Below are 25604 nucleotides of genomic sequence, written 5' to 3'. Positions count from 1 at the left end.
CAGACAGTGTCATTCTTTGAAGCGCAGGAGATTGACCAAGCTGCTGCAACTGTTGAGTTTCACTGATGGCAGTGAGAAATGTCTGGAAAAAAAACCCAACAAAAAAGAAAAGTCACTGGAATTAACTGTTAGAGAGGAGAAACCGAGCAGCACAGTGGTGATAGTGACATGACTCTGTTGTTGTACTGATGGAATTAGTGCTGTGGAAAACTGATTTATCAAGACAAAAGGTAAACATGCAGGAAGTTTTGAGTTTGCATTAACTGGGAAGCAGGGGAAACTAAGAATAAAAAGGCAAATAAAGTCCTGGTTTTCTCTGCCATGGAGGTAATAATGGACCAGGATGCTATTTGAGAATATATGGTAGACTCATAAAATATGTTGAACAGTACAACTACATACTGAAAATAAAATATATTAAAAATGACTTGTCATTTCTTTCAACCAACCACAGCATAAGATTGACTCCCACTTGGATCCTTCATTACCAAACCAACTGCAACAGCTGCTGCATTCAGATTCAAGCTGAACTATACCACCTTGATTGTGGCAGTTTGGACCAGTATGTGACAGACAGGTGACCTTCCCCCCTTTTCACGGTCACTTTTCAATCAACCACTTTCACAGACAAAAATGACTGCTTCATAAGTCATAAGTCTTCGTGTTTTTTTCAATCAAGATTTCCGGGGACACAATTAAAATTTCTTGGCGATCATCTTAAAGTTTCCAAAAACTTGGGTTGACAGGTGGCATTTAGGCATCTCTTCCATTCATACGTACATAAATAAGCTGGCATACATTCAGCAAAATCATTTCCAGATGGAGGACAGTTTTTTTTTTTTTTCCACATGGGGTGACCAGGGGTTACCGCAGGATGATTAATTAAAATGATCTTCATCTTTTTCCGGAAACAAAAGTTTAAATTTCCTTCTCAGCTCCATGGCTGAACAGTCATTCCAGCTGCTGTTCCATACAGTCTGAACTCAGCACTTTTTTTTATTTTTATTTGTTTTATTTTAAGGAGTATTTGATATTTCGGAATATTTTGACACCACCTCTTACTTTGGTCCATCTCATATTTACAACCACGGTTACAAATAATTCCTAGTCTATGTGTGTGTTTTATTCCCAGGGTCTCAAAAAGATTGATGGTCAAGCGTTGCACATCCATGAACAATAAAACATATTAAATCACATTTTGTGTGTGTGAACACACAAAAGGCATTCCGCTCCAATTCACTCTTCCTACAAAGTGCGTGTTTCTGTGTGTGTGTGTGTGTGTGTGTGTGTGTTTGTGTGTTTGTGTGTGTGTGTGTGTGTGTTTCTAAAGCGTGTAAGGTGCAGGTAGGCAGCTCTGTGATGATTTGAAGGGGCAAGTTGAAGAGCGAGGGAGTCAAGCCAGTGACTGATTGGCGTCAAATGTCCGTCAGCATAGTCTGTGAGCCCATGTGGACGCCAGGGGTGAGAGAGAAGGTCACAAGGCCTAAAAAGTTGCCAAGAAGGAGGAGGAGGACACTTTTCAACCCTTTTCATCCTCTTATTGGGGAAAAAGGGGTTTTAGGTTCATTCTGAGGTCCGAATTACACGCTGACATGAGATCTGTCGAGGTGAATGGTAAATAATTGATAAAAGCATTTCCTGGTTGCTGGGAGTGTAGGTGGAGACTAATAGCTAAAGGCAGGGAGAAAACCTTTTGGTCCTCAACAGCAATAGGCTTGAAGTTGTCAGCCTCTCCCTGTGGGGGAGCTGTGTGGCACCGAGAGGGAGCGGGGACACTTCCAGTCAGGGTGGTCGGCTTGCGTTCCATTTAGCTGCGTTGTTCATGCTAGGCTGAGGCTTTGAGGAGAGCCCAAGCAATGGCTGAGGAGTGGGTGTAGTTCAAGGGTCCACCTGTAGGTGGCTGTGGATAACAAGGAAGTTTTTCACCCACTGCTCGGGTAAGGTAAGTGATAAGCCCACCCCTGGTTATTATTGAAGGTAGGTGCAAGAGTTCGATGGCCATGTTGCTGGGTTGTTTGTTCAAGAGGTCCAAGTTCCTCCCTTGAAATAGTCCTGAACCCTAGCAGAGGCTCATGCATTGGAGACAGGATTATGTAGGCATGAGAGTTTCAAACTCGTCCTTGGTTGAAAGTTTAACGCCCAACTCGCTGGGTAATTCCTCGGTTAGGAGGTGGAATTTCCTCCTTTGAATAAATTCTGGACCCAGGCGAGGGGCGTGGCCTGATGTCAGGAGTCGTCGTCGGTGTCCTCTATCAAGACCTTGGTGTCACGGGTCTTGGACCTAAAGTAGGGAAAAGAAAGAAAGTGCTGACTCACACCACACAGGATTACAGCGCAGGTCAGCATGTTGATGCCACAGAGTTTGAGTATTTTTACCACAGTGAAAACTCCAAATGACATCAGACTTTGATTAAACTGCTTCAAACTACTGTAATCATTGTAAGTTTAAAGGCATTTAAAGACTCTTGCACATTAAAAAAAGCTGTGCAGCCCAAAAACACTGGGCACAATTAAAGGAGGACAACAATATTACAGTACAAACTATTGGATAATATTGGGAGATTACAACAATCAGCACAAAAAACTGACAAGTGCTGGTCTGTTTGAGTCCACAACCTGTTAATATGAGTTGATTTTTCTTAAATCCTGCTCCTTAGCAGGGATAAATACTACCAAAGATTTCAAAAGATAATACACCTCACTGTCCAAGATGAAAAACTGAGGAAGGAACATTCATGCCTATGTTTTGACATCATCTGTTAAAAAGTTTCTGGAATTCAGTTTATTCATTCTTTCTGAAAATAGAATTTAATATAAATCCAAGTTTGTATTTATTAAATGATATTCCAGATTTCCAATTAGATCTAAAAATGCAGAATATTAATTATCATAGCACACTTTGCAAAGAAATGTATTTATTTTGGAGTAAACAAATCCTCTCCTACTTAGGCTGTGCCGAGACCAGTTATCACAGATCCTACCATTACAGAGACTAAAGTTAGAATAAACATATTTTTCCTGGAACTCTGGTCCCCACTATTTTCTTATTTTTCAAGAGGAGATCAATAACAGACTTTGACATTCTCTGGATTTATATGGCTTAGATGCCTCATATATACACCATAAATTATGGATTTTTTTGTTTAGTGCACTTCTAAGTTTACTTTGTTGTTTTTCCCTTTTCTGCAAGGAATCTAATGTTAGTTGCAGATGCAGCCATACCAGCAGTGCAAGGAGCCAAAAACGAAGTGTATCTTATCTTCTTTAAGTGATGATCAGGTAAATTATTGTTAATTTTGCTTGAACTTAAGGTTAAGCGTGAGATGTTTTGTATATTTAATCTTGAGGTTAAGGCAACGTTTAAGTTAAGAAACAACTTTATAGGTTACAGTTTTGTTAGCTTATCTGTGTCATCAGACACAGAACACTCCTATCTCCGTAACCTAAATTGTAATGCAGGTTTTAAATTTGTTATTAATCTGTAGCTTCTGAGCCCAATCTGTGTCAACCTATCACCTTCACCAGTTCATGTTCTCCTGCGATGTTGTTAAGACTCACTGTGAGGCCAGTCGTGGCCTGCGTAGACTCATGCTGTAGCTTCTCTTCCAGCTCTTCTTGCCCTGCCGATTCCTGACTCCATCCTCCTGGTCCATCATCTGCTCCAGGAGGGTCTGGTCGTCTGCGTTGAGCGGAGCCACGCTGATGTCTCTGACGGCCCTGAACTCACCACAGTTGTTCAGGTGTTCGTTCTCCAAACGGAAGAAGTTCCACACAAAACGTCTGAGAAGGACAAATGCTGGCAGTCAGTGGCTGATTTCACTTAAATTCTGTGCTTCACATATTATCATACCAAAAGGCCTCATCCTCATGTCAACAAATCATCATCACACGCTGTATCAGCAGTCACAATTTATTTCTTCAAGTTAGGGGAGCATGGATGACGGTTTAGATAATAAATTAATTTTGTGTCATACATATAATGATACAATTTCAGAGGTTCATATTAAATGTGGACAAGGTTTCAAATAATTGATGTAAATATATGTAAAAGTAATCCCTGTAAGCAAAAAATCCCTCAGGTTTCAGACTACTCTGAATGCAACATTTCCAAGATTTTTTTCTACTTTTGGGACAAGCTGATGTCAACTACTTGCAGATGTCTTTATTGCTCATCTGCTCCTGGTACAGCATGTCAGTGAGGTTACAGGGATGCACCCATCAACCTGCTCAGTCGGCATCTTTGTATCAAGGTGATTTACAGCAGCTCTGACTTTTATGGAGAAAATATTTTCTCTCTGATGTCCTCCAGCTGTTCCGCCTGAACTCTCCGTGATTGATGGACAGTCTTGATGGACAAATAGCTTTACTACTAACTGCTGCTATCTGTAGCTGCCATTAGCTATTTAGTTCAGTTAGCCATGCAGTTAACAGCCCTTTCAGCTGTTTGATCAACAGCTAATGGAGCTTATCTAGTCTTATCTACTTCCTGTTTTTCCTTTGGTTAATTTAATTATTTATCACTGTTCCTACCAGATCTAAGCCTACAGCTGTGTTAAACACAGAACAGAATTTCCACATTCGTATGTGATTATTCTTACTATTCAGTTATGCTGAAAAATAGATTTTAAAAGATCAAACCCTTGACTAATAAACCTTGTTACAAGCCAACCTCATGGTGATTAAATTTTTGTGATTTTTTTAATAAATGTAGACATCAAGTCCATGGACATCTTACAAAGCTGACATAATGTTAAACTTTTCCGTCACACCATAGTTAGCAGCCATTTTATTTTTTAAAGTGTCTCTTAATGTTGATCAAAATATTTTTAAACTGTAATTCTTATTTAACTTTGATTTAGAAGGACTACAGAGTTGACATGTTACAGTTGAGAAACATCTGATAGAAATATTATTGAATGAATCTGTTCAAAGATAGAAAGTTTACCAGTGCTTGAGCGTACTCCCACCTTTACAGGTCCAACATTTTCATATAAAGCTCATTCTAAAACAGAGATGATTATAATAGCACAATTTTACACTTATGTTATCAGTAGGTATTGTTTTTAAATAATTTGAAGTTGTGAATTCTTGTCTGGGACAAGTGTGTTTTCTGGCATAGAGCAAGTATAGAAATAATAAAAAAAAATGAATAAAGCAAACCAAAACACTTCAAAAATTTCATATATATAAATCTTTAAAGAATTTAATTTCAGCAAAAAGCTGTAACTACAGTGTTGGTAATAATACTTTTTTAAAGGTTGTTTTGGTAAGACGTGATTGTCCCAGTTCTCAAGAATAGGTTTCATGCTGAAGTCTACACAAGAGCAGGAGTAGAAGGGCTGCAGATAAATAACAGGAGGAAAACAGAGTGATTGTGTGTACCTAAAGACCTCCATTGGGGCCAGTATAGTTGCCAGTATGTCAGAGATGCCCTGCACATCAGTGAGTGTGCTGAGGGTAATAGTCAAAGTCCATGAAAAACGCAGCATCACATCCTCCACTATGGCACTGTAGTAATAGGCCTGCAGGGGGAGACAGAGCACAAGAGGAGCAACAGTTAAACACATCATCACATGACAGTTTATACTGCCAATGACTCATGCTGACAGGGTCAAACTGGTGTATCAGTCATTCTCCTCCAGCACATGAAGAAATACCTTATGTGGGTAGACTATCTCCTCTCTCAGGAAGGTATTCTCCCCTGCATTGCGGTCAAACAGGCCCCAGTCCATCTTCAGATCCCAGACCAGTGTGTAACATGAGCTGATCACTAAACAGCTGATGTACAAGTAGAAGAAGATCTGGGCATCAGTGTGGGCTTCAGCTGAGGACGAGAGAGACACACGGGTGTGAGGTTGGACAGCTGGCATGACTTTATTTTCTACACAAAAGTGATTCATCAAAAGCTCATACTTTATGAAAATCTTAATTATTTCTGTCTATTAACCTGCTGTTACTGTGGCTTCTTAAATACATCAGGGAACAGTGCATTAATCTAAATAAACAGTGACAAAACATAAACACTAAAGTCTCACTGGGAAAGATCCTTTTACTTTCTTTTTGTCATTTTTTCTCATTGTCTAAGGATTAAAAGACAATTCGGGTTATTTGAAATGTGGTAGGAGTACAAGCGTAGGAAGCAAAGTAATCAGTAACAGTTTAGGCAAATCAGTATCAGTTTAAGTTTATGTTATATTTATTAACATTTTCATCACTTTACCTTGCTGTCAGATTGCCTTTTCTGCTAGAACCAGCTGTCATATAAGCCAAATACTGCTCTATCAAAAGCCACCAGGCTCAGTAATTTTACCTCACAGAACACAGGAGCTGCTTGTCTACTGCTACTTTGATTTGTTATTTAGATTCTGTTATTCTGTAACTTTAGGTTTAAAGGTTTAGTTTCAAGATAAAGCAACTCCCATGTTCTAGGATGTAAAATTACAGTTTTTTTTCCAGAGGAGTCTGGCGGCTTTAATGAGAGCAATATTTGGCTTGTTCCAGCAGATAAGACTGTCTGACATCAAGGTAAAGTGCTGAAAATATTCTAAATATAGAGTACACTTAAACTGACACTGATTTTGTTAGATGGCTAAAATTGTTGCTGACCCTGTCCATGGCAGTACATTGCTTTGCTTCCTACACCGGTACTGCTGTTGCTTCTCCAAACTGGGGGCATGCCGACCGCCATCTAAAGCTGGTAAAAAACTGACTATGGATAAGTATGTCATACAACCACACTTAAAGAGCTCTAAACTATCCGTTTATGGAACTAGAGGATGGTAAATTTTAATTACAGGCACAGAACCTGAGATTAAGCCTGTAATCTGTACGGTATCATCAATTCTTATACAAAAGCTGGTATTTAAATAATTGCTAGCATGAGTAACTGTCAACATAACAGAGTCAGTATGAGTCATGGTATGCTGGATAAAAGATGTGTGACATGTTCAATATTGATAGACTACCAGCAAAGAAATGAATTGTGCTCTTTGAGCTGCTGGAAGGCTTTTAAATGTGAAGCATCCGTATGAAATTCATGCCAAATGACAATAAAGCAAAGCTGAATGACCTGGATGAATGAATATGTTTGAGTTTGTTGTCTGGAATGTGAATCTTGTTTCCTTATCATTTGTTTTCTCAGGGACGATGACATGACTGTTGTACAAATGAAACTGTACAATAAGCAAAATGTATCAAAACAAAAAGGAAATGGAAGAAGTGAATATAGTAAAACAAAAGAGGATCAGAAAACAGGGAGACATCTTACTCAGTTATGGAGAATATACTTAAAACATTGTGAAAATCAGAAATAATGGTCTGTCTCAAATAAAGGCCTGGTGCACTCTGCAAAAGATATCCCAATAAAGTTGTATGTACCTTTATGTGTGCTGTACAGGGCTGCGAAGGTGACAACAAAAAAGGAAGTGGAATATTTCCCAGCATTAACCAGGTGAGGGAAGGCTCGTTTGGTGTCACGGTAACGTCGCAGACACTGGACGAATCGGAACCAAGCAGGAAGACACTGGATCACCGCACGCACGCCATAGGAGTAGGAGTTACACACATCTATACCTGCAGAGGACGACATTGACAGAGTGCGGTCAGGATAAGGTGTGTGTCTGTCATCAGCGGATCACCGTCAAGGTTATCTGAAGATGCATTTAACTGCTAACTGTTTAACAGTCTCACCTGAACTGCTGATGAGCCCGTCATGTTTTTTCCAGTCCAGTTCAAAACTGTAGAAACAGATCATGTACTCCAGATCCATCAGAACAACCACCAGAGAGTTCAGCTGGTCAGCCAGCCAGAAATCTGCGAAGCCGACACGATGAAACGGAGCTGTCACCACTCGGAACTGTGAAAAAAAACGGGACAGAGAGGACAGTGTACTAGCAGTTTCTCTTCAAACTCTATTATTCATAAGTTCAGTTAGAGTGGACTAAATCACTGTTTCCCTTTCACTTATTCTTTTAAAAGTGAACTTTGTATATGGTATTTTATTGCGGGTGCTGACAACTGGTGTTCAAACCTCTCAACAAGGATTGCATTTTCGAATAAACTGGCCTCAAAACAAACCTCATTCAATCACATTCCAGCATTCATAGTAAGATATATTGTGCCCATGTGACTGTAAAGAAGAACAAACAAAAACTTTCATTTTTTTTAGTTAGATAACTGAATTCTTCAATACAAACACTTGGTAGAAACACCAAGAAACATTACAAATCATTATTCTATTCGTGATGTTTATAATGTATATAGACAGTTGGGAAAATATCTTTAAATGGACAGTTCCACATTAAATCAAAAATGCATCATTTTGATCCAATTACACCTTCCAGCTGTATCACCGCACAGAAGGAAGTGTGCATCTGCTCATGAACGATGGACGCTTCTTTCTGTGGAGTGATACCATTGGGGGGTGTAGATTAGTTCACTGCATTCAGAGCTGTGGTGGGAAAAAATGACTAAGACACTCATATTTGCAAGCTACAATTCAGAGAGGTGTCTTTATATGAATCCTTACCACTGTTTAATTTCATATTCTTTCACATACATATGTAGAGCTGAAACCATTAAACCATTATTCAGTTAGCTTCAAGCCTTAGTTCAAGTCATTTGTTCCTGAAAAATGTTAAATATTCAGTGACTTGAGCTTAATGAAAGTGAGAAAGTGCTGCTTTACTTTATTATTGTAAATCAAATATCTTTCCATGTTGGTCAGACAAAACAAGCGATGTGATGTTGTCACCTTGAGCTCTGAAAAGTTGTAATGGACATTTTAGGACACTTTCTAGACTAAATGATTGGAAAATCAATGTCACATAAATCAATACTGAATGTAAGTTTTACTTAAGTTAGTTGAACCCCAAATTTATGGTCCTCTATCCACAGCAAAACATGAGAGAGGCATGTGAACCACATCTTTTCTTTGGTTTAAAACATTTCCTACTCACTGTCAGTCCTTACCTCACTGATTTTTATGGACAAAGACAGAATATGTATTATTTCTGTGGTAGGGCTGCCTGCTGCTCAACCAAAACATTCAATTTAACTTTTTTCCCATAAATGTGGTTTCAACAACTCTGCATGAGCTACAAACTATAACAAATAATTTAGTGCTGATAATATAATATACTGTACAGTTGCACAAAAGATGAACAGTGGTGACAGAAACCTTACAGAAAAAACAAAGATTAAGGCTGTGTAGCTGTGTGTAATAGTGTGTGACAATACCAGGAGTTTGAGCAGCCAGAAGCGTGACTTGTAGTAGCAGGTCTTGAAGGGGTTGATGAGGAAGAGGAGAAAGAAACCATAAAGAGCCAGAGGGTTAGCCTGCATCGGTACCAGGATGCTGTCGCTGAAGAGGCAGGACAGCAGGCTGACGCACCACAGCACCCCCAACAGACCTGCAATCTGCACAAACACAAACTTATTTCCATATCTCATTATGACTTGAGGGTCTTGAGCCATTTGTTGTGTGTTTGACAGCATGTTTGCATGTGTGTTTGTGTGTTCAGACCTCAAACAGATGTTGGTGTGACAGGTTGTTTCTAGGGTTGAGTTCAAATATGAGTACATGGTTAACGCCTGCCTGCCTCCAGCCGTAGGTGTTGATGCCTGGAAAACAGACACACATTAATATGGCAGCTGTATTTTTTCAGGTATTACTGGGATACAACAAGCTTGTTTTCTTAACTTTCTTCTCCTGAAGTGAATGCCCGGAAACCTGCCTCCCAAATTAGCATCATAGTGTGTGTGTGTATGTGTGTGTGTGTGTGTGTGTGTGTGTGTGTGTGTATACCTAACAGGAAGAGGAATTCTATTAACAGGAAGCCTCCTCTGTAGATCCTGACCATAGGCCAAACATCAGCACTACGGATCACCACAGCTCCTGGTGACAGAGAGAGAGACAGGGACAAAGACAAAGGAAAAAGAGTGAGAACATGGACACCAGATCATTCAGCATAAATGACTTTAGAAGGCAGTGGATTTTATTGTTCATATGAGGAAATAAGCATTTTCAAACAGAGCAGTTTGGCTGAAGCACCACTGTAAAAACACCATCTGTCGATGCTGCATCAGAAGCTCCTTTTTGCACAGCCTGTTCAAGGAGGGTCTGCTGCACAGTTATTCCACTTTGCCCTTCTGCATAAAAGTAATGGAGATGGAATGGGGTGACATTATGTAATTAAACTCTTCCCCAGATTTGGGGAAGGTCAGGCAGGCTACAGGAGCACAGCAGGAATGCAGGACGCACGAATCGTCACAGATTTACTGCCTGTCTCACTGACTGCCAAACTCCATAAACATGTGACTCATGATTTATTTATAAGTTAAATCAAACATCAAACTTCAACATTAATTTGAACTCTAATTAACATGAAACAGGCATACAAAAACAGTTATTCCAGTTCAGAATAGAAATTTCAAAGGAGGACACTGTGGCTGCAGTGCTGACATCAGAGCATGATATGAGTATTTGAACTTAGCATGTTTTGTTGATCTCTGATGACACATCGTGGTCATTTTATGATTTATTACAGTAAATATATTACAGATTTCCTGTTAATTACAAACCCCATTTCCATAAAAGTTGGGAAGTTTTGTAAAACCTAAATAAAAACAAACTGCAATGATTTCCTACCTATATTCAATTGAATATAGTACAAAGACAAGATATTTAATATTCAAACTGATAAACTTCATTGTTCTTCAAAAATAAAAATCCATTCTGAATTTGATTCCTGCAACATGTTCCAGAAAAGCTGGGACAGGATCATGTTTACCACCTTTTCTTTTGACAACACTGCACAATGTAAGCATTTGCAAACTGAGGACACTAACTGTTCAAGTTTTGAAAACACAATTCTTTCCCATTCTTGCTTGATATACGACTTCAGGTGCTCAACAGTCAGGGGTCTCTGTTGTCGCACCACACATTTTCAATGGGAGACACGTCTGGACTTCAAGCAGACTTGTCTAGTACCCCCACAATATTGTAACACACGCAGAATGTGCCATCTAAAATAAGCAGGGACATCTCTGAAAAGGACGTCATCTGGATGGCAGCATATGTCGCTCAAAACCTCTATGTACCTTTCAGCATTAATGGGGTCTTCACAAATGTGACAGTTACCCATGATGCCATGGGTACTAGCGCACACTAACGTTAAATATCTTAGTCTGTCTTAGTACTGTATTCAATTGGGTATAGGTCAAAAATGATTTGCAAGTCATTGCATTATGTTTTTATATGTTTTACACAGCATCCCAACTTTGTTGGAACTGTGGTTTGTACTTGTAACTAGTAACTCCCCAACACTGCTAGTAGGTTAGCCTTGTTTAAGCGGTTGCTGATGCTTTGTGGTCACGACCTGCTGTTTATGAGGAACGAGGTGTCAGCTGTTGGTATAGGTTATACAGTATATAGGCTTTATAAAGGCTTTTCAAAAATTGTGAATTACTTCATCAAACATACAGTCATAAATGTGCATAAAAGTTTTTAGGCTGATTGGTCCAGTAGTATGCCAGATTAGCTGTTCACACACGCACACACCATCACACGCACACACACACAACGCATCACATGATCTCCCCCTGGCTTGTGCCTGGTAGGGATAATAAGTGTAGCAGTTAAATAGCAACAGCAGCAGTTAGATTTTCAGATGATGACTTTTGGTTATATAGTACAGTACCAGTTGAAAGTTTGGACACACTTCTTATTTAATGTTTTTTCTTAATTCTTGTAAGAATTAAGTGTGCAAAACGGTCATTAAAGCAAAAGGTAGCAGCAATGGATGATAACAATTAATTGATGAATTGGTCATTAAGAATTTGATCTATCAAGAAAAAATTAATTGATCTACTATGAAATAAAGATCTGAAATATAACAGATTATTTTTATGAACATCCTCCACGTGTTATCCAGTATCCAAGTATATAGTATGCGTGTGATATGTGAGCCTTTACACGTATGTTTCACAGGCATGTAATGCATCAAAGATCAAAGATTAAATAATAATGTTATTATGTTGTAATGTTGTTGTTATTAATCTTTGATTGCAAGTGCAGAAGACAGAGTGCAAGAGTCTTATGTTTTAGATTCTTAAAAAGCGAAAATATATTTTGCTTTATTTTTACATTGTTTATGATCACTACTTTGATGTCTCCAGTTTTAATCTACAATGTAGAAAAATAATTAAAAATAAAGAAAAAACACTGAATTAGAAGATGTGTCCAGACTTTTGACTGGTACTGTCTGTTGTCATGTTTTCACACACAGAAACAGTCCCAACCTGATTTGCTGTTTTTGCGAGCTGTAGAGGAAAGACACTTGGATTTTTATTTATGTGCATAAATTTAACAAACGAAAAATAACAAGCCGAGGGTTAAAAGCCCAGAAGCCTATTCTTTTATTAATTCCTTTAGTAATATAGGACGATGTTCAATGTCAAAAACATTTTTAGGTAGTGATATTTAAAACTATTTCTAAACATGAAAAATACAGTCATTTCCTCATTTTGAGGCAGTGATTCAGTTTTTTCTTCCTGAAATTAAAGTACAGTGTGTTCTGCTTTGACCAGCACTAACTAAAATACTGCAGTATATTTCTGGCCTGGACACACTGACCTCTCATATTCCAGGAAGTAAAAAGTAACTCACTAAATGATTAAACGTTTCAGACCATTAAATCTTAAAATATTCTTAGATGCATAATTTATGTTGCACTTCTAGTTTGAGGAGAGTGTGAGTGCGTTACCTGTAATGACCACAGTGACTATTAAGACGAGGAATACTCCACAGTAGAGCCCGACTCTAAATGTGGTCCAAGCAGGAGCAGGCTGTAGGCAGACAGAGAAACACAGTCAGCACCTCGGAACAGGACAGCAGCGTTTGCAGGACATGGAAAAAAATAATGGGCAAAGGATGTACAGTATGAGTGTGTGTGTGTGTGCGTGTGCGTGTGTGTGTCTGACCTGTGCAGCTCCCAATGGAGGCACTCTCAGCCTCTTCATGGCCCTCTGCCTGTCACCTCCTTCCAACTCAGTTGTGACCAACGCCTGAAAGACAGAGAGAGAATTTTGATGACTGGTCTCTTCCTAACTAATAATAACCTTAGCTCAACCTTTTACCTCTGATTTGTAATAATGACCATGTGGACATAGTATAACCTGATTTAGCAATATTGTACTTAACCATAGCAATGCTAGTGAAGCATTTTTGAATTTTTGAAAATGAAGAGGCGTGTGCACCTCGGTCTCAGAGATGAGCTGCGTGATCTTCTTGCATGTGTAAAATGGAGCCACTTCAACGTGGGCCACCCTCCAGTCGGCCCCCCTCGACGTCTCCAAAATCTTATCATGCTTCTTCAGGATCTTCCTGAAACCTGTGAAGTTCAGGTTCTGCAGAGGCGCGCAGAGGGAGACAGAAAAGCATTTCATGAAAGAAGAATCAAAGCTGTCAAAACCAGCTGATTAAATGCAGCTGATGGAGGGTGTGAATCTATAAATGAGCTACAAGGCTCTGCATGTGGTACAGCTGGGATTAGGAATGTAGATAAAATGCAGACTTGTGCAGTGCAGTGCTGAAATTTGAAGCTGGAAATTTTAATTATATTGTTGTTATTAGTACTAGGACTGTTGTGTAGTGTTCATTTATTATAGTTGGGTTAGTTTTTATCTATCCTGTGTATTTGTTATGTGTTTGTAATCATTTATATTTATATATTTTAGCATACTTTAAACTATTAACAGTCTATATATTGTTCAAATTCAAATTTATCTTAGCAACGAGAAATGCTGTTCTTTCAGTTCAGGCAGTTTTCAGACTTTGAAACTACTTACTTTATCCTCTGCACTTCATCATTAAAAGTTTGTGTAATTTTTATTGCTACAACTTTTAATATTCAGCCATTCTACTGCATTTAATATTTGTATTATACACGCTGACATTTGTTTTTGTGAATATCCAACAGGGAAGTACAACTTAATCACAAAAGTTCATAATGGGACAAGAGAATGCTACATGGCTCGTAGGGCTTGTCCAACAGGTGTGCTTTAGTGAGGCAGACAAAAATTTAGGAAATCGTACTTGAGTTATGCAGACAGCCACAGGAAAAAAGCAGCTGCCTTTGCTTGAAGAATAAATAAATGTATAGTGCAATTTCAACAGAAGACAGAGTGCCTTAGTGGTTATTTCTTCCTGGTTGTTCTGCATAACTCATGTAAGACTTCCTGGATTTTGTACAATTTAATCTCATTATACAATCCTGTGCTATAAATGATACATAAATCTCCCGTGTAAGGGCTAAGGTCTTTTGATCCACTGTTTGTACAGACATATTGATTAGTGCAGCTTGAACTACAATTTGTATAAAGTTGCACTGTCAGAGGGAAAACTGGTCTTCCTGTACGTCTTCCTGTCCTTTTTACATTTTTTCAATGACTTATATTATTAGTATCACATCTACAGCACTCACAACAAACAGATTCTCAGCTTTATCTGCTCAAAAATTCTCCCTCCAAATCATGTCAAACATGTCAAGGCCAGCAGGCCAAATCCAGCCTGCCACCATTTTAGGTGGCCCACGAAAGCTTGCACATAATGTAATTTGCACAATACAATTCCATTTTGTGTGACCCTAAACTACATGTCCCAAAATGCATCCAGATTTTGTGACTTGCACACTGAAAGTGCTCAGGTGCTCTATGTCAGTACACACTAAACAGAGTCTGAATATTGTTGTTTCCAGCAGTGGAAGTCCAGCCAAGTGGTTGTAGCTCATAACATTGACACTATCAGCCTAGCAAAGTGTCCAAGAAAAGAAAAGCTGATGGAGAGGGACAGCAATTTAATATGAAATGTAAATGCAAATTCATCTTTGTGCTTAACAGTGACAAGCTGGTATGTCATGTTTGTAATGAGGCAGCGGCAGTGCCAAAGATACAAAATATTTGGCGGTGCTACCACATCTTACCCGGAGCCAATTATGCTAACCTTAGCCACCAAGTAAAGCAACAAAAGCCAAAAAATTATGCAGCAATGGAAGCCAGCTTTATTGTGGCTGAAGAAATTGTCCAATCATTAATGCATTTTTAGTAGATGTATTTCTGAAGCAGTTTATACTGTAGGAATGTGAACAGGTGTGCCCTGACCATATTTATTCAATAAATTGTACATCTATTGTCCCTGAATGTCAGCTTACCATTGTTTTTACTAGACTTCTGCTTTCAGAACTAACTATTATTAACTTATTACTAAAAACAATAATTAGTGAATGGAAATTATGTAAAATGGTAACAAGATACCTTTATATCATCTTACATTTACAACCGTCCTTAGTTTACTTTCTTAGTTTCACTCAATTCCTGGATGTCTATCAGATCATGATTATGTTATTTGGTCCAATAGACACTTAACAATTGAGCCGAGACAGCCAAATATTGGTGTTTTATATAACTCCAGACCACACCGAATACATAACATAGCTCTGTTCAAAGGCATTTATTAGTTTCTGACTCTGGAGAGTGGAGGAAACAGTAAAATTGCTAAAGGGGCCCACCTCCTACTATGAAAACCACTGGTCTGCTGAGGAAATAATTCTTACATGTCATAATACGTTTTGCAGAATTAACATCTTGCCGGAGACAACAAATGGAAATAAACCTTTCAGACTGACTTTGTCAAACTAATAAAATAAACAGTAAGTAAAATATGAGCATGTGCCTTTCTTTGTTTGCATGTCTACTGTTGTGATGACATGGATGTGCACCTGATAGTTCTGCAGCAGTATGAGGCTGAGGTAGAACTCGGAGAAGGCCAGCTGCAGGTCCTTTATGTTCCTGTGTTTGCATCGCTCCTGCTGTGACAGGGCGAACACCGTCTTCCTCCTCCTCAGGCCCCGCCCGTTAGCCCAGCTCTCCCTCTGGGCGTCCAAAGATGACTGCAGCTCGTTCTGCAGCGTGGCGAATCGCCGCTGAGCCTCAGCCAGCTTTTCTGGAGGGAAGAGAAGGGAAGAGATGATAGAAAGCCACTGCAGGATAATATGCTCAATATACCGTCAGATATATATCTAAATGAGTGATTTCTTTGTGTGTGTGGTTAGAGGAGTGGGATTAGGTGTAGTTATTACCAGAGTAGAAGGTGTTGATCTTGGCCAGTTCTTTTTCACATGTCTGGAAGAATTTCTCTTCAAACTTGGCATAGTACCTCTTAACTGTATCCTCATCTGTGACTGAAAGAAGATATGAGGTGTTGGTGAACAAGAACAGAATGAGGGCCATTTGTCTCACAGCACTCACTGATTAAACCATGTTAATGAAACTGGATGGAGATGGAAAATGAACAGGAGGGCAGTGAGGGAAGGTGAAGAGAGGACAGCAAAGGCAGAGCAAGGACAAATGGAGATGGGAGACTTGTGTATGTGAATGTAAAACAGTTCCTATATTTTGTGCAGCAAAGACGTACTGTCCTGCTCTGACCAGCAGATGGAGCAGTGAGACAGCAGCAGGGTGTCCAGCCTCCACAAGTTTTCAAAAGCTGCTGGATTCTCTGTTGTTTTCTATGAACATTTGAATTTTTCTGAACCCTTCTTTTTTTGTTTTAGTTTATTGTTTGTCTTAAGTTTAGATAGCCGCTGTAACTCTTCTAATGAATATAGATTGGACATTTAATGCTGTTTACATCCTGCTTTTTTGAGGAATTTTATCCAACACAACTACAATGCAGGTTTCTTATTGATAACGACTACATAAATACAGTGTGGAGATGCTGACACACAAATTTTCATTTTCAATGTAATAAGTACTTCTTACTAATCGTAATTTAATTTGTCATTTTTTTGTCTTCTTTAACTAACTGCAGAAAGTTTTCCTGACAAAGGAGCAGGGCTGGGAGATATAGCCTAAAATTTATCTTAATAAGCATTGACGCTAATTGTATACATCACAGTATATTTGTTTTTTTGCAAATTTCAATCTAAATTTTTCTGCAAGGGTAAAACTCTTATGACAACTTCAGAGATGACTGTACTCTTAACTGTATTACTGGGACGTATTTTACAGAGTACAGAGGTATTTTAAGATTATTTAATGTGCAAAACAGGAATAATAAATAGAAAAAAAAAAAACACAAAACCTTTTCTCAAGTATGTCAAATATTACCACCACTTACAACCATTGTCGTTTGACTTGATTTGCAGATTATTGTTTTCTGCTTGTTGTCTGAATTTTTAAACCTGAACTATGTCCACAGAATGGCAGATGTAACTCCTCCTCTTCTTCGTTGTGTGCAATGCAGTGAATTACTACAAACAAGCTGTCTGTATGGTTGTTTAGCTTAGTTTGCCACGTCTTCAAATTGGACAAAGCTCTGACATTCTTTTATCTGTGCTTTTATCGTTTTAGCCTTAGTTTTAACCTATTGCTTTCTGGTCAAGCAAAGTGAGGGCTCTACCACAGTATCACGGTATAGTCAAAATTCATACCATAGGGCTAATTTATATCTGTGTATGTTCCATACCGTTTATACCTTCCACCCATACATAGTAGTAGTAGGTGTGATGGCTCTTTCTGACTTGTAATCAGAAAGTTTAACCTGAAAAGATAGTCACAATTGTTTAAGAAGATTTTCCACTTTGGTAGGACTACAACACACACTAAATACATGTCAGTGTTTGGCAAAGCCAGTGGTTCTCAAACAGTGGGGAGGGTCCCACTGGTGGGGCATCTGGGGAACGCCCAGGGCAGAAACACATAGTGCAACTAGGCTGAATGAATATGATTTATGTATGGAAAATTTACCAACAAGAGTTTAATGATGCTATTGTGTTGAACATTATTTCACAAAAATTCAACTCAGATGCATTTTTTTAAGTTGCTTCCCATCATTGTTAATGATTAAAAACAAATTGTAGGGTGTTGGGTGTGAACCTTGTGGGGCACGCCAGAAAAAGTCTGACAACCACGGGGCAAAGCTAAAGCAATTAAAGGCTATAACCTACATAAATACACTCGTAAGTAAACAAAGTTATCTAAAAACACACAGAGACACACAAGGCAATGAGGCAATACAAAAGCATACAAATGAACTATTTGGACTTGTGTAGACAGACAGTAAAATTGATGTGCTCAAGCTCAACAATGATCTCATTTCTGTTTCACTCTGATAATGCTTGATTGATCAGACATAACTGTTAAGGCTGCTTCACTGATTTCAGACTGTGGATCCAGCAGAGGAAAGGAAAGGCCAGAAGACTTAATGACAGACCGAAAGGAGCAAGAATAAGTGTATTGACTGAATCTTTGAGGAAGGAGCACTTTTTGCTGGCCATGCTTGTTCAAGCACTGGGATCTTTTTTTGTTCTCTTTTGTTTTGTACTGCCTCACAGTGTGGCTAACGTTAGCAGTGCTAGCAGCAGCAGCCTGCTCTGCTTGCAAGTTAGTGTCTGTGTCTGCTATATAACCACTCGACTGGAGCAGTGTGTGACCACATTCAGCACAGTTTATTCTGACACAATCTACATTCAACCCTGTTTTCATTTTCTACATCAAAATACTGACAAACTGCACTGTTTATAGTCGACTAAATCGCACACATCCCTAATAAGATTTAGGACAATCTATTGTGAGAATATGCCAGAAATGGAATAAGTATGTTTTCCTTAGTGTGTAATCACCTGAAAATTAGAACCATTGTATTTTTACTGCCTTAGGATGAAAATGAAACTATAATATGAATAGACAAAAAGTATATGTGAGCAGAGGCTCACACCATCCATGTGTACTGCTCATGTTTTGAAAATGCAGCACAACAATAAACAATAAATAAGCTTGTTTTTGGTTTCGCCTCCATCCAGGACTGTGCAGATGTGAGTCGCAGCAGCTGTTACACTGAGAGAATTTGGTCCTAAATTTCTGATACTGTCAAAATTTTGCTGCAAAATTGCAGCTCAAAATTGCCTGCTGACGCTGTGTCCCTGCAATCTTGATATGGGCTGAACTAACAATTGTTTTCATAATTGTTTAATCAGTCGATTATCTTCTTGATTAATTGATTAATACATTAAAACAACAAATGGTTGAAAATGTTGATCCCAAAGCACAGGATGACGTCCTCAAATGTCTTGTTTTGCCCACAACCCAAAGATATTCAGTTAACTGCCAAAAAGGAGTAAAGAAACAAAAAAAGATTCACACTTACGAAGCTGAGAATTTTGAAAAATTACTCAACCTGATTAATCGATTATCAAAATAGTTGACAATTAATTTAGTAATCAATCAATAATCAATTACTCAGTTACTTGTTGCAGCTCTAAATCTAGGACCACCATTTTATACAGATGACCAAAGACTTAACTACATTTCTCTAACAACTGTCTCAATTAAAATCAGAAATGCGGTTGTGCCAATGGACAATGCCATTGGCTTTATTTTTTATTTTATTTTCCCTTTATTTAACCAGGCATTAAGAATAAAATCTTATTTCTAATGGCAGCCTGGCACTGACCATCACTGGTGGCTTACCATCATTGTGTATGGAGCCCTCTACCATCATAACATGTCCCCTCAGAGTTGCCGTAAAGTAGGAGTTTTGTTCTGTTTTTGACGTGTGGGAGCTAAAATAAAAAGGGCTGCATTGTGTCCATGTTCTGTTCATTATTTTCTTATTAAGGTTGTCCAGTTAGGTCAACCCAGGACACTCAGTGTGTCTTACTCTGTACAGAGAGAGGGAGAGAAAGAGAGCATGTAGCTGCGGTCATGCAAGGTAGAGACTGAATGAAGAGAGGGACTGCTGGCAGCGAGAAGCCAGTGATTCAGAGATACAATGTTATTTTCCTGATTGTTTCACAGCGGTTATGTTCTAAGCACAAATAAACACCACGTCCACAACAAGTGACGGCATCTGCTTTGTACAACTTCAGCTGTTTTGGAGAATAATGTTGATATCGATGTTATATTTACCCAAATACCATGTTAAACAGTTTAATTCCTGTTCCTCCCATTGAGTCAAATGCTTTTTTATAGTTTTACCAGAACACAGTCCTGTAATTTCCATAATTTTTGATCTCAGCTGTTTGAGATCTCACGCTGGGACACATTCTGGTAGACTTTAATTGAATAGTGGACATAGAGAACCTGTGTGTCCAACCACTAACTTGTAGCCACTGTCACGTCAACAACAACCAAACAACAGGCCGGGCAGGTGGTTTTGAGTCAGACTCTGCAGACTCAGTGATTCACTGTGTTTCAGACTGGCTGCTTTTAGACAAGACACCAAATTAACTAAATTGGAGTGTCCCAACCACTCCCTCCCTCCCTCCCTCTCTTCTATCTCTACCTCTCTCACCCTGACCAGTGCACAAACACACAAACAGCCACCACAGTCAGACTACAGTAATCTCCTTATCCCTTTTTGACCTTATTCTGCTCTTTTCTCTCTGTGTCTCAGCTCATGTCATCATGATTATTATCATTATTATCATTATGACATGTCTGTCTCTCTGTAATAGGCTATACTTTCCATTGGACAATTGGTGTTTTTTTAGCTCCATTCTGCAGCAACACCGCGCTTTACTCTCACACAGTTAAACACATTCACACTTGGAAGCAACCCAGTGCAGAGGTGTGCTAACAGCCATCAGGCCTCTGTGTCTTGCTCAGAAGCAATTGAGCAGTAGTTAAAGGGAGGAAACAGCATTGCATGCCATTTAAAAATCAGATTACGGTTGTTTTTGAGTTATCTTTCTCATATCTCCATCCACCACAATACAATGAAATGCATGGAATCTCATTTGTGGTGTCCAGATAATTGAAAAGTGACATTTAAAAAACTTTCAACCAATCTTTTCAGTGTCCCCCTTACTGCGGATAACAAATGCTGTCACCATTTTACTGGGAACTATCCGTTCTGTGAAAAGATGCTCCAGAGAATACAGCTTCCAGTGACTGACTGTGCATAATAGGGCTGGGATATACATTGATTGTATTTGTTATAGTTGAGCATGAATTAATGTGCGGTATAGCAGATAGCCATATCATCATGTTGGAGTTTCCACTGGTTGCTGCTGAGGGGAAGTTACTTTACTTCACTACCTGTGGCCTCCAGTTCCAAAACATATCTGAAAGACCTCTGGTTTTAAGCTATTTTAATTGTCTTTAGCTTGACTCGTAGGAGCTAAGTAGCTGGCTCACTTTCTCAACAAACCCCTCTCGTCCTTGTCTCACAGGTTACCCACAAGCCTACCTTCCTGAAAGGGGAGGGCTTGACCGACAACACAGGTGTGTAGTTAAAGTCCATTACTTATGTAAAAGAACTGATAAACCATGTTGAAAATAATCCACTACAAGAAAAAGTTTTGCATTCTAAACTGTAAACTAAACTAAATGTATGTTGCATTTCACTGCTGTAAAGGTTGAGCTCATTTTAGCTACTTTAAATACTGTTGGGTACTTTAATCTATAGCTATGCATCATATTCTAAAAGATCATCATATGTTTGCACCATTCAAGAATTTACAGTATGTTATTTGTGAAAATGTGCATTTCAGATATATATACTTATATTGCCGAACGGCCTAAAAATAGAGATATAATTGAAGCCATATCATCTAGCTAAGTAGCTGTTGGATTTTTACCAGTTGTGAAAGTGGGGCTGTTATTGTTATCACCGTGTGAAATGTGGTCCTGGAGACCAGCAGGAACTACCACAGAAGCAGTTTTGAGTATTTTGCCAAGTGTCTGTCAGTGATAAGATTTTGTCAAAGTGGTAGCGTCACAACCATGCAAGATGGGGGAGAAATGTGTGGAAGAAAAGTTGTCATGGACAGAGGACAAGACCCAGCTAAATGTAGTGAGTATATGGCAGACGTGTGTGGTTAGAAACATGGTGTGTCAGCACTCAGAACAGGTCAGTGAGCTGGATGTCAGGTTAGCACTAAACTGTGAATGAAACAGTAAAGTTGCACCCGCTGTTTATAGGACCCGGCTGAGCACAAGCTATCTCTGGAGACCATATCTGTCAATGAGATAATGCCACGCATCTCTTATTCACTTTTCATCTGTCAAGAGAATTTCTAAAATGATAAGGTCAGACCTGTCTCAGAATCAAGGTGTGTATAATCTCATTCATATAGCCTTTTTTGTAAACAAAAGTGTCACATTTTAGACTTGAACAATGACACCATTCAGACTGACACAGTGATGCAGGTGAAACCTGCCATGCAGGGAGAACACTGCCAGTCAAACAAGCAAAGACAGCGTGTACAGAGGCTGTGCTGTGGAGATATCTGAAATGTTACTTCACTTATTATGTAATGTGGTTGCAATCTGTACTAAATGAAGATGTTTTATTAACTGTGTAGAGTTTGATGTGTAGAACAGGTCATCTCTGCCTCACAACAATTATTCAATTTACATTTTTAACACACATTTTGCCTTTAACAAATATTGCTCCTCCTGCAATTTGAAAACTGCCAAAAGCCATATTGCAACAATATTTTAAGGATGACTATTGGTCCCTTCATCAAATATTAACACAATGAGATTTTTGACAAATAATCATCAGCAATATGGATACAATGACAGAGTGGGCAAAGAACAGTTTGATACAGAAAATTATATCATTTTACTGTGATGCAGATTTTAAAACCAGGAGAAGATATCTTAAAAGTCATATTACGATATAACAATACCCAAAGAATAAGACAATATCAGTCTCATATCACAGCATTGATATGTTATTGATATATTGCCTAGCCCTAGTAGATAATACAGTTGCCTTGATGGACATGCTGGACAGGCCTTGATGTAACAAGGGATCAACCTACACTCATTACAAGGTAATGGAAAGCAAGGATTAACTCATTATTTTTGTCACTGACTTTCTCTCTGCTTCACTATCACAGCATTGTTTATCCACTTGTTGGTATCTTCACAAACATGTGTTAGTGAGATCCAGGATGAAAAACAAATGTGTTTCCTATCATTCTATTATTTTCCACGATGTTTCACCATGGTGTAAGGTGCAGTGTTAGCAGAGTACAGTTGCAGAGCAAACCTTCTTCAGGGACATATGGACTACTTCTGTTTGGTAGCCTGCTAAAAATCCTGTGTTAACTTTAAATGTTTTCTCTGACGGATTACAGACAAACTGTGTGACATTAAATGAGGCATATTACTACTCCAAAACCAAGTAAATGAGACTAAGAGTAACTGCAACTCAATGTCAAATCACAGTCAACATTAAACAATCATTAACTCTGGTTTTATCCAAAATTGTCCTCTCTCAGCTCTATGTTGATTATTTTCTCAATTAATCATTTTTGGTCCATAAAATAAAAATGCTGAAAACTGCTGATGATTGTTTTCCAAAGCCCAATGTGATGCCCTAAAAATGATATGTTTCATCCATAACTCAAAATTCAGCTAAAGAAACCAGAAAATATTCACATTTAGAGACATTGAAATCATAGAATTTGAACAATTCTTTATCAAAAAATGGCTCAAATTATCAAAATAGTTGGCAACTGATTTAAAAGTCTTGATAATTGATTAATCATTGCAGCTCTAGAAATGTCAATGGATCAACATGTCTTCCATTGTTTTGCAAGCTCTTACTGATAGTGTAGCTCCAAACTAAAGTTACATAATTCTAAGTCGAACAGAGCAGGTGATAAAGTCAGTCACATGGAGAAGGAAGGGGAGACATCGAGAGGGACAGACATTAACTGAGCAAAAGAAAAAGACAGACAGATCATTAGGGAGGCCATGGTACAAGGTAGAGGGATAAGTGGAATGATAGATGGTTATTGGGATTGATTTAACAAGCCACTGCTTCCATGTGAACCTATCATACCTAATGTCTTTAAACTCTGCCCGCCTTTGTCTTCTAAATCAGCCTGCACATTTACAGTGTTTATGATAGTACGGCTGATGTAAATTATGAATGTAGATTTTCAAGATTGATGAAAGTTGGCTTATGCTGGTGGCTAAAAAGGTTTTCACTACACTTTGATTTATGCAAGAAATTGAAGAGACTTCCAAATGTAGAACTAGTTTTGTAATTTTGGGATTGAGCCATTGAGCTGAAAATTCATTGAAAAGGTTACACCAAAACAAGTCAATCATTTTATGAAACAAAGAAAGCATTTGCAGGACACTTACAGACGACTGCATATATCACTAATCATTTTCCAGACACTATCATTGTGAGCTGTATCTGTGAGTCTGAGACAAGTCATAGGAAATTTCTTAATATAACCTGAAGTCACAGAGAAAAAAAATTAAGCACGACAGTCAGTGTGAGCACAAACAGTCGGGTGGATTTGTTAGTCAGAAGATGAGGAATCACACCATCACAGTAGGTAACAACATGTGACTACAGTCTTCTGCATGTAACACAGAAGCATATTTAGGGACAGTTTTGGACACATGGACCAGGCAGCACATTAGTCAGCCAATGACCAATGCCAAGAATACATACTGTCTGTCACTAAAGCACGTGTAGTAGGATTGGGTGATATCTACTGAACTGGTAGTGACAATGTCTACAGTGAAGCATCCCAAAAGACTGACGTCTTCGTTGGGGTTTCCATTGCTAACTGTTTTAGGAGGACTGTCCCAAAGCAGAAAAGCCAACTTGCTCAAGCAAAGTGGGATACAGCAACTTCCAACTGTCCCATTCTGCTGAGATAAATCTGGCTGGCAGGCAACATGCTTTCCGTGCCAGTTTTAAAAGGGTCTCTGTATTCTCACCAAAGGGCTCTAAAGAACGATTATTTTCATAGTCAATTATTTTCTTGATAGTAAAAAATGTCAGAAAACAGGTTGTCATTTATTAATTGAATAACAAACAGGACATGGAAACATAGCGCAATGACCAGGAGCAGCAGCTTCTTTTTAGTTTCCCTCCCACGTGTCAAAAGCAGAACGTTGCCAACGACTCCGGCCTTGCGGCAACTTGGAGGGGACACACTATCTCTAATACAGAAGACATTTACATCACAATGTTATGAATGTCACAGGCACAGTGTTCGATCACTGTCAGCAATTGGTGATGGACAATCGTCCCATCAGCCAAACCCTAATACATAGGCTTTTTTACTATAATTTAAACTGTCATAGTATAAAGAACATACCACCATATGCATAAAATTTGAATTTAAAAAGTTATTTTTAATGCAATCAGAAAAATTAAGATAGATAACAACACTGCAGTCTAGTAGTGAGGGGTTTAAACACACAAAATAAAATTCTACGAATCTTTGAATGTATCATGATATCACAATACTCAAGTGTATCATTATTTTCTCACACTCCTAATAGACTGTAAAAACATGGATGTGTTGTAGCGCATAACATGCTATTTTGTTGTTTGTAAACTGTCAAAGCAGAACACCAGGACGAGACAGAGTCTACAGTCATGCTAGAGTAAAAAGAAGGCACAGCGGTGCTTTGAGCTAAATGCTGATGATTGAAGGTCACAGACTTTCAATGTTGGTTTTTGGCCTTGCCTCTTAAGTGCAGAGATTTCTCTGGATTTTCTGAATCTTTTAATGATATTATGTATTGTAGATGGTGAAATCCCTAAATTCCTTGCAATT

General features: G+C 38.6%; 1 protein-coding gene across 2 annotated transcripts in view; it reads right to left on the bottom strand.

Moving 5' to 3' along the window:
- Window positions 1-680: 680 nt before the first annotated feature.
- LOC146318369 (solute carrier family 53 member 1) overlaps window positions 681-25604 on the bottom strand; it is a 57783-nt gene continuing 32859 nt past the window's right edge. The window contains exons 3-17 of one of the 2 annotated variants that reach the window (XM_084732364.1): window positions 16137-16238; window positions 15777-16000; window positions 13258-13407; window positions 12982-13065; window positions 12765-12846; window positions 12301-12321; window positions 9806-9895; window positions 9524-9621; window positions 9238-9417; window positions 7690-7855; window positions 7378-7572; window positions 5658-5824; window positions 5383-5522; window positions 3559-3780; window positions 681-2281 (exon numbers count right to left, since the gene is read on the bottom strand). In XM_084732364.1, the coding sequence (XP_084588490.1) occupies window positions 2227-2281; window positions 3559-3780; window positions 5383-5522; window positions 5658-5824; window positions 7378-7572; window positions 7690-7855; window positions 9238-9417; window positions 9524-9621; window positions 9806-9895; window positions 12301-12321; window positions 12765-12846; window positions 12982-13065; window positions 13258-13407; window positions 15777-16000; window positions 16137-16238 (1976 nt within the window). In that variant the 3' untranslated portion in view covers window positions 681-2226. The remainder of the gene's footprint in view (window positions 2282-3558; window positions 3781-5382; window positions 5523-5657; window positions 5825-7377; window positions 7573-7689; window positions 7856-9237; window positions 9418-9523; window positions 9622-9805; window positions 9896-12300; window positions 12322-12764; window positions 12847-12981; window positions 13066-13257; window positions 13408-15776; window positions 16001-16136; window positions 16239-25604) is intronic. The other variant, XM_084732365.1, reaches the window with a different exon arrangement.

The sequence above is a fragment of the Lutjanus erythropterus genome, chromosome 12, assembly GCF_056507025.1.
Source record: "Lutjanus erythropterus isolate fLutEry1 chromosome 12, fLutEry1.hap2, whole genome shotgun sequence".
NCBI lineage: Eukaryota > Metazoa > Chordata > Actinopteri > Lutjaniformes > Lutjanidae > Lutjanus > Lutjanus erythropterus.
The sequence above is the reverse complement of the archived record's forward strand: the minus strand, read 5'-3'. Positions and strand labels throughout refer to the sequence as shown.